This window comes from Carassius carassius, chromosome 14, assembly GCF_963082965.1.
Source record: "Carassius carassius chromosome 14, fCarCar2.1, whole genome shotgun sequence".
Lineage (NCBI taxonomy): Eukaryota > Metazoa > Chordata > Actinopteri > Cypriniformes > Cyprinidae > Carassius > Carassius carassius.
In genome coordinates this window covers 22,325,556-22,335,677 of record NC_081768.1, presented here as the reverse complement: position 1 = coordinate 22,335,677, position 10,122 = coordinate 22,325,556, and the positions used below count along the sequence as shown (strand labels likewise).

The window sequence follows — 10,122 nt, the reverse complement described above, 5'->3', positions numbered from 1 at the left end:
CTCCTTCAGCCCCTGCTGGTCAGGCGGGGGACTCTTACTGAACCCCCAGAGACGACTTCTTCTTCTTCTTTTTAATGTTTAACGGCGGGTGGCATCCAGCATAATTGGTGCATTACCCGACCCCCAGAGACATACTCTGGCATTACTTTTATTGTGCCTACTGTAAGAGGAAATAAACATAACGGTGTAGGTGGAGCACTGTATTTTTATGCCTTGCTTTTAAAAGTTGCTTTACGAGAGCAGATTAAAGAATCAGATGCACTTTTGCATAAGAAGAAGAAACATTTGTTTGCATAGTCTCTCTTATCTTCACAGCTCTTTTAAGTCTCAGACTGGGCTTTTATTATAGCGCCACCCATCGGTAGACACGTGCAATGACGGCTTCATTCGAATCCACAGGCTCAGCTTTCATTTTCATTTTCATTTAAACATAAACTGCTTAAATTAAAGCAAAGCGCACGCTGTTCAAAACGTGTTTTTTCTTTCTTTCTGTGCAACACAAAATGGGTGTTAAGTCTAATGACAGAATCAGTCATCATTCACTTTTATTCTATAGTCAAAGATGCAGTAAAGTGGATGGTGACTGAAAGGTTGTCAGCTGTAACAGCTGCTTTTGTATTTCCCATAAAAAAGTTCGGAACAATATGAGTCAATAAATAATGAAAATGTTTTTTTGAAGGACCTAATCATTTAACGCAGTCTATTGTGAAAGTGCGCCAAAATATCCTTTAAAATAGTTTACTATTCTAGTTTTATATCGAAAATCGGCAATATTTTTTTCTAAAATGTACTTTCATTTATTATCAATATTATGTCTAAATAATATTTGTCTAACTAAAATTTTTTATAATTATTTGGAATTCATTTTGGAACAAAAAACGTGATTCAATAATGAGAATTAGCCTGTTCATTCATTAATTATATAATAATCATTTCCCTTTGTAATAGTGACATCCAGATTCAGGCTAAAGGGCACGGCGTTGGCTCTTTTTAGTGAGCTGGTGCTTTCTCAAAACTCTGTCCCGTGATAACATTTTATTTATTTTATTTGCATTGAAAGACAATATCAATCTGATTTTACATAATAATAATAATAATGTATTAAAAATTAATTCGTAGTAAAAAGATGAGATAGAACAGTTAAAGAAAATTCTGTCCGTGTTTGTCATCGTGACTCAGCTCGACTTCTGAACTTTCAATGTTATTTGAAGTGTTTCGATGAATCATCGGTGACAATGATAATTGCAGTTTGACGGCATTTGCGTTAAAATATGATCTGCATTATTTATTTGTTTGTGTAAATATGATCTGCATTATTTGTTTGTGTTTCACTTATTTTTTTCTTAATATGACCTGTTATCAGATTTCGAGAGCAACAGTGATATGTAAGAGGAAAAGAAAGTAGTGATTTCACCACTCACGCAACAAAACAGACACGCCCACTCGAGCGCTAACCATTGGCTATGATGAAGCTCAGTCAGAAAAGCCCCGCCCACCACCATACTGTGCGTGCTACCATTGGATATAATACACCTTCATAAAGAGAAAGAGCTGAACACATATCCGCCTGGAAGAACAGTGTACAGAGCCTTACATAAGCACAGTCCTTCACACATTGTTTGGTAAGTATACAAATAACCTTTACGCTGCATGCAAAAGATTAAGAGCTGATGTATGAACTTTCTATTGTAATATAGCGCTATGTCACAGACAAATATATGAATATTGCATTATATGAGCACACCGATGTAGTCCACTTTGTTTATGTTGAAGACATTTCTCGTTAATGTTTACTTATTGTAAAAATGGGCCAAATAAGGTTGTAGCGTCATATCTCTTAAAATGTGTATAGTCAGTCATAATAACTCATCTTGCATTGGTGCTTCAAGACTTGTTGACATGTAACAATCATTTATATTGGTCTGAGTTTCTTAAGGCAGGCAGGGCAGAGTGTTACATTAAGCTTGTCAGAGATATTGTAAGGTAAGTGAGCCTGACATAGTAAATTTCATTCATCACCAATAAGGGTACTAAAGCAATTATACATATTCTTACCGACAAAGCAAATGTTTATGAACAATGTTTTGACATGTTATTTAAAATAAAACCGTTTCATTTAAGAAATAAATTTTAGTTTTTGTGAAACATTTCATTTTAGGTAGAAATGGCTGGTTAAGCTAAAATGGGCTGCATATACACATTTTTACATAGAAATTGAGGGTGAAAATAGCTTTATAGGCCGAGATATGTATAAATACAAAATCTAGTCTTAAAAAAATTAAATACAAGCACACAAATTACCAGTAAAAAGTTTTTGAACAGTGAGATTTTACATTTTTTTGCAAACGTTGAAATATTATTGCCATTTAAAAAAAACTTTTCTATTTGAATATATTTTAAAATGTAATTTATTCCTGTGATCAAAGCTGAATTTTCAGCATCATTACTCTAGACACATGATTCTTCAGAAATCATTCTAATATTCTGATTTGCTCTTCAATAAACTTTTTTTATTTAGTTGAGTAATTGTTTTCAGGATTCTTTGATGATCCAAAGATCAGCATTTATATGAAATAAAAAGCTTTTGTAACATTATACACTATACCCTTCAAAAGCTTGGAGTCAATATTAAATAGTAAAAATATTTCAAAATTTTACTGTTTTGCTATGGCACACTAAAGACGATAGTGTCAGTTTACTGTTAAAAATAAAATGATTTCAGCCGAAATTATAATTGTTGTTCTCTTTTTATATTGGCCCATTTTAACTGAACGGCTGGCCCATTTTACCTGAATGTTGTGCCATAGCTCAAGAAGATACCCACTGATACTCTATCATAATTTTAAAACAGTTATACTTTTGACATTTAAAAAATATATACATATTTAAGAGACCCATGCTAATTTTTACAAATATCATTAGATCTCATGCATAGCTTATTTGATGGTTTTATAAGTCATTTACCAAAGAGTGGCCCATTTTAGCGAATTAATGGAGACCTTGAACAGTGTTCGTGCCCTCGCATCTTTCCTTCACACACTCCACTATATACCGCCTGTGACTGTCACAAGATTGTGCTCTAGCTCAGTTTGTCTCACTGACACATTTTTTGAGCAGCTGATGTGTGATCTCTCCTTAGAACTCGTGGCTAATGCTAAAGTAAAGTAGTTGTACTTTTCTGGAGTTTTCAATGGCTCTCGGCATCTTACCGACGACGTTAGGCCTACTTGCCAAAAAGTGATTTGAGACAGAAAGAACAGTTAATTCAGAAAGTACAGTCTGTAATCACTTTTTTGGCAAGTGTAAAATGGCATTTTATGGGTATTTCTCATAGACTGTATTTCTACACAGGTAAAAAGGACTGCGTGAGTTAAATGACTTGATTGCATTAAATGGTTTTCTTTGACAGATTATACCTCATACAGTCTGTTTTACCGGTTGAAATTCCTTTTATATGGTCAGTAAAACCCATAAAATGCAGTTTTACACATGCCAAAAAGTGATTACAGACGGCAATCAGTTTTCGGCAGATGATCAATTTTCGGCACAACACCGGACACCCCTGGTCTAAAGCATACAGTACACACAATTCCATTGAATGATAAATGTGTTTTAACAGTGTTGTTGAACCAAATGTACGCATGAAACTGTTAAAATAACCACAGCATCAACAACAACCTTAAAATAAGAGTGCGAGGTGTATTTGATAATCAGATGCATGAAAGTAGCATTCGTTGCTTTAGACATGCAAAAAGACATCAGGGGCGTTTTCTCTCAGAATCATATTTCGCTGATGGAGAGGAAAAGTTAAACACTGTAGCATTGTACTTTATGAAAATGAGATATAGAAGTTTTCACACTGAAAGAGAAGTGATCTCGCTCTCATAGGTGACATGCCAGGTTTATTTGCAGCTAAGCTGAATAAAAAGCAGAATGAACTGATGAAATGTTAAGATAAAAATCACAATAAATTTATGAATCATGCAGTGCTAATTGACATATAATTTATTGCAGTGCAGAAACTATAAAGTATATTTTCTACTTTATTCTGTGCAGAAATTTAGATTTAGAAATTATAGATTACAAATGATTGATTATTGTCCAGCAGTGTATTTGACATTTATGTCACTTCTGAAGTGATGGCTACGCCCCTGGTGTGACAAAATGCATTACATAAATTTGCTACACAAAGATTTACAACCCTAATGCATATGTGTGGGAATATACCTGTATCTGTGTATGTTTAAAAATTTTACTGACAGAAGTAAAAAAAAAAATGACACTTTTCACGGATGCATTCAATTGATTAAAAGTTACAGTAGCAACATTTATAATGTTTCTTTTACAAATAAATGTTGTTCTTTCTAAATTGCATCCTGAAAAACATTTTGGTTGCCATAAAAATATTAGGCAGCTCTACTGTTTTGATATCTAAAGGATTATTGTAATAGGTGTTAAAAGAATGTAGCCTTGCCGTTACAGGAATACAATATTACTGAAGCATTATGGGCGGTCAGGTGTCCATTGATGAGAATGTCCATGTGGTGATTGTTGGCGGTGGTTTTGGTGGCATTGCAGCTGCTCAACACCTTAAACATCACGGAGTGCCCTTCATGCTTATTGACATCCTGGATGCGTTTCATCACAATGTTGCAGCGCTGCGTGCCTCAGTTCATGCTGGTATGCTAATATTAAGATGCCTAGTGTAATGAAACAAACAGAATAATACAACAATGCAGTTTTTTGTATATTCATCTAGGTTTTGCGAAGCAGACATTCATACCATACAAAGAGACATTTGGACTGAATTTCCTCCAAGGCCGTGTCATACAGATAGACTCAGAAACGCAGACAGTTGTGCTCGACAATGGAAAGGTAAGAGATATTATAATGTTACAGCAGAAGTAAACAAAATATGAGCATATGTGATCTTTAATAAGTGCTAATATTAATCTACAGCAAGTACGTTATTCACACCTCATTCTGTGCACTGGAACAAACGGACATTTCCCAGGCAAACACAATTCTGTGGACACCTACCAATCAGCCATTCAGAAGTATGAGGACTTTGTCAAAGTGGTGAGTTGTGTTATTAGTCGTGCAATTTTTGAGCTGTTACATATCCACAGTGTGATATGATCTTAACTGACAACACAGACTTGACTGTTAAAAGCTAGAACTATTTAAAGATTCATCCAACGTTTCAGATCCAGGAAGCAAACACTGTTGTAGTTGTTGGTGGTGGAACCACCGGTGTTGAAATGGCTGCTGAGATCAGGACTGAATTTACTGACAAGAAGGTGAAGCTCTGCATTCACTCAAAAATAGACTTTGCACTCTTATTCTAAATTGTGAGCTTAAATGTTTTTTTCATCTAGGTGATTCTGATCCACCCGCGTGAGGAGGTGGCTGATCCTGATCTTTTGCCTTCTGTCAAAGAACAAGCCAAACAGGTTCTGCTGGATAAGGGGGTGGAGCTTTTGCTAGGTAATGATTGTGCGTGTTGGGGTTGCTTAGCATCTGCATTATATTCCTAATGCCTGATGTGGGTCACATATCTAGGCAATTACAGTAAACAATATGAATTAATATGATTTGACTTATACAATTTGAACTCAAAGGAAAACATATTGTCTCAAACTGGGTGTTTAGGGAAGTCGTGGCCTAATGGTTAGAGAGTCGGACTCCCAATCGAAAGGTTGTGAGTTCGAGTCCCGGGCCGGCAGGAATTGTGGGTGGGGGGAGTGCATGTACAGTTCTCTCTCCACCTTCAATACCATGACTTAGGTGCCCTTGAGCAAGGCATCGAACCCCCAACTGCTCCCCGGGCGCCGCAGCATAAATGGCTGCCCACTGTTCCGGGTGTGTGCTCACAGTGTGTGTGTGTGTTCACTGCTCTGTGTGTGTGCATTTCGGATGGGTTAAATGCAGAGCACAAATTCTGAGTATGGGTCACCATACTTGGCTGAAGGTCACATCACTTTCTTTTTTTCTGGCAATCGTTGCATTTTTAAACACAAGCAACAAAACCATTAGCTGAAATTGGAATGCTTTCAGCATGATTATTATTTGGAGTTGCTAATTGCAGTCCAATATAAAAAATACTATTAGCAGTTTTTTTTTTAAATGCAACTCTTAGGGTAACAGCTGTCGAAAACTTCAGTGTTAATATTAATGTAATATCAATGCAATTATTATTATTATTTTACATTTTAATGGATATTTTTCTTAATGAATGCTTTAATATAATATACAGCTAACAGCTGAAATCAGTATTTTATGTCCACATATTGATTTATTTAATTAAGTAGTCATGTTATATGGTTGGGTGTGTGGCTGAGGGGACCTGAAGGTGTGGACAGTATATTGCAGTGACTGATTATGTACATTATTCCTTACGTTTTTTTATATGGGGAAATGGAAAATCTGGATTAGACTATGCAAAATATAAAAACATGCACTCTGCTTAAGACCGCATGTAATTTATAACTAATTGTGCTTGATTTCTTATTTTTCCTATGTTCCTGAATGCAGGGCGGAAAGTGACAAACCTGGATGAGCTGGAATTGAATGTGTGTCAGAAAGGCATGGAGATCAAGACCAATAAAAATGAACAGGTCACTGCTGATCTAGTCATCTGCTGCACAGGAAATAAAATCAACTCTGAAGCATACAGGTCCAGTCTGAGTAAGTGATTTTTATATCTATAACTTTTGTAATGAGATGATATCTAATCCTAGTAATAATTGGTTACATCTCCAATTGAATTAACTGAATTACATCTCAAAGAAATGAACAGTCACACAACGAAAGAACTTCATTAGTTTTGCGACAAAATGTAATTATTTATGTCATGATTTATGAATAATTATATAATAATAATTATTATTATATTTATCCCCTTAATGTTTTTATTTCTACTGTTATATATTTAGACAAATGTCTTTACAAAATTCTTAATAAAGAAAGTAAAAAAAAAAGTTTATTCTTCATAGTCCGTAAAATTGGTATTTTATTAAATAAAATATATGCAAAATATATGCAAATGAAATTCATAAAGTGATTATTAGTATATGTGCATGTTTTCTGGACTACACCGTATTTTGTGTGCATGATTACATATGGCTAATTCATACAGAATGATCATGTGTTATTAAAACTACACTTCTGTTTAATTGTACTTTATTATTTTCAAATATGAGAATGGTTTCGGCATTCTCAATGTTTTTCTTAATAGCACAGAACCCTGGTACTTATGCAGTTGCAAAGCTTAGAGAATGTTATATGTATGATGTTTGATATCACACACTTGTTTGTTGACTTAAAGTAGTGCCCTTATATATCCACATTTAACTGGTTGATTCTCCACCCACTCTCTCTTTCTCACTCTCTTTGTATTTATATATATATAAATATATATATTTTTCTCATATTTCAGCTGCATGTATGACAGAGAGTGGTGCTCTGAAGGTGAACAAGCATCTGCAAGTAGAAGGCTTTGACAATGTGTATGCTGTGGGTGACTGCACCAATGTCAGTGAACCCAAGTTGGCGTATCATGCTGGACTTCATGCTGCGGTTGCTGCCACTAATATCATAAACAGTCTGAAAGGAAAATGTTTAACCTCATATCGCACAGGTAACAACAAATCACCCAGTGATTTAGCTTCAGCTGTTCTTTGTGAGCTCTTTTTTTAAATGTTAATTATACAATACAATTCAGACAGCTTTCTTGATCAGTTTTGTACCACTTTATTTCCATTGATCAGTGTTGTTTTCCCAATCAGGGAATGTGACTATGCTGATTGCTTTGGGCAAGGATGCTGGAGTAGGCCAGTTTAATGGCTGTAAACTACCTCAATTTCTGGTCACCAAGGGAAAGAGCCAAGGCTTGCTGCTGTGGAAGAGCTGGAAGGAAATGGGCCAAAAAGCCCCAAATTAACACAAGGTTAACAAAAAAGTATTACATTATACTCTAAACTTCTTTACTTGGTCACTATTTATCGTAATAGTATTTAAATTAATCGCTGTCTTATAATTAAATTAAATTAAATTAAAATAGACCAGCAGAAGGATGATTTACATTGTACAAATAACCATTATTATATATACGTATATATAACATTGTTTGTAATCTTTTATTGAGCAATCAAAAGCACCATTTTGTATATTTATACATTTGTTTGCTCTTGTTACTCTTCATTGATAGTAGTTTGCGTTCATGTCTTCCTCCATTGACCACGTGATGAACTGTTGGTGTTTTTCCACTAGAGGGCGATCATACAATATAAATTAAATCCCTTGCCTGATCAAAAAAAAAAAAAAAATGCCGCTGATTCACTCAATAGATATAGTTTTTTTTTAAATGCTCCGTAACTTAACCAACTTTGTGAGTTTGTTTAAAATGATTTATAAACGGTGTATGCCTTTACTCATGTATTTTCTGAATCTGACTGAGTGATTCACACAGTGGAGTGACTCAAATTAGCCTACATCATTTTGAAGAACCATTAATGTGGCCTAATCGGGTTTGTAAATGTGTAATGCGTAATCTATGGAATTGTAAGCTGTTTGATTCAGCAGCACACTTCATTGTTGTCACGTGATTTCATCATGCATCAGATATGAATAGTGTGGTTATATCATTTTAGGGCCAAAAGGATTGTTTAAGCATTTTTAAAATCAATTTAGTATAAAATTTATGGGCAGTTCATTAAAATAATAAATATTAATTTGCAGTTTATTTATTTTACTGAAAAGACCAAGATAAGTGCACTGCACTAGAGATGCATAAAGTCGTGAACACAGCCAGTCAGATCAGCTTTATTCCTTCTTAAATGTCCTGGTGCACTGGGTTACTGCACTGCCAAGAAAGAGCTGAAAGAGCTGCGAATCACAATCAAAATTCCTCATAATGAAGCAGTCATGTCTGGAGCTGGTGGGAAGGTTGTTGGCATTTAGTGTTCATGAAACTCTTAATATATTGTCCTGAAATCAAGGTATTGTGCTTTTTATATCAGGTTACACATCTTTGCTCGTTGGCCTTGGATACAAGTGGTCTTTAAATGGCAATACTGCCATAAATTCCAGCTTTGAGAAGCTCACAAGTCACAACCCACTGTTTGAGTTGAGTCTGGGTCCCACGGGCACTGATTCAGTTCAGAGGTTGCTTTAGTTTGGCTGCAGCGTTGTCATCTTCAGCCAGTATCCGGTGGGATGTTGCCTTACTCCAGTATGAATGTCAGCTAGCATTGTTAATGCTTGTTAATGAGTTTGTTCATGTTTGTCATTTGTTATCCTTATTGTTAAAGGGATAGTTCAACCAAACATTCTGTCATTTACTCACCATCATGTCGTTCAAAACCTGTAGGAGTTGCTTTCTTATGTTAAACATAAAAGAAGATATTTTGAAAGATTGATGGTAATAAAACAGTGGATCCCATTGACATTCATAGTAGGAAAAAAAAATACTATGGAAGTCAATGGCAACCACCAACTGTTTGATTACCAGTAATATTCAAAATATCTTATTTTATATTCAACATAAGAAAACAACTCCTACAGGTTTGGAACAACATGAGGGTGAGTAAATGACAGAATTTTCATTTTTGGGTGTAGTATCCCTTTAAGGATAATCATTGCCATGCAGATTTATATTTTTTCAACATGCTTTTTTTAAAGGGATAGTCCATCCAAAACTCATGTTATGTTTACCCTCATGTCAAGACTTTTGTTCATCTTCCAAACACAAATAAAATTATGTTCAAAGACACTTGAGAAATTTCTGTCCTCCACTGAAAGTCCATTCCATCTAAACATTATAAAGTAAAAGTAATCTGTATGAACTGCACAGTATATCACAAGTCTTCAAAAGAGACAATCACATTATATGATGAATATAGTTACATAAAAACATTGATCAACACACATACACAAAGCACATCAAATATGGTTAAAAGCATAAACTGTGACACAAGAACAAACCTCTTCAGTTTTTGTGCATCAGTGTTCCTTTGCTATTAAGACTAAAACCATTTTGCATAGAAAATAACACTGTGCTTATACTTTACTAGAAGTACTGGTAGTTATGACATCTTTTTTTTTATTTATTAGTGCGTTATG

The 10,122-nt window shown here is 34.8% G+C and overlaps 1 protein-coding gene across 1 annotated transcript; it reads left to right on the top strand.

Annotated features, from left to right (window-relative positions):
* The first annotated feature begins 4,492 nt into the window (after positions 1-4,492).
* Positions 4,493-8,104, top strand: aifm2 (apoptosis inducing factor mitochondria associated 2). The gene is made up of 8 exons (XM_059566690.1): positions 4,493-4,680; positions 4,760-4,875; positions 4,960-5,079; positions 5,208-5,300; positions 5,379-5,487; positions 6,535-6,687; positions 7,439-7,639; positions 7,788-8,104. The coding sequence occupies exons 1-8, from the start codon at positions 4,506-4,508 to the stop codon at positions 7,940-7,942; spliced, it is 1,122 nt and encodes a 373-aa protein (XP_059422673.1). The 5' UTR covers positions 4,493-4,505; the 3' UTR covers positions 7,943-8,104.
* Positions 8,105-10,122: the final 2,018 nt, after the last annotated feature.

Bases quoted from the DNA above. Each gene is read 5' to 3' on its own strand.
- aifm2 (XM_059566690.1), top strand. From the start codon at position 4,506: ATGGGCGGTCAGGTGTCCATTGATGAGAATGTCCATGTGGTGATTGTT. The intron at 5,301-5,378 runs GTGAAGCTCTGC...TTTTTCATCTAG, and splicing joins CTGAATTTACTGACAAGAAG to GTGATTCTGATCCACCCGCG. The intron at 5,488-6,534 runs GTAATGATTGTG...TCCTGAATGCAG, and splicing joins GGGGGTGGAGCTTTTGCTAG to GGCGGAAAGTGACAAACCTG.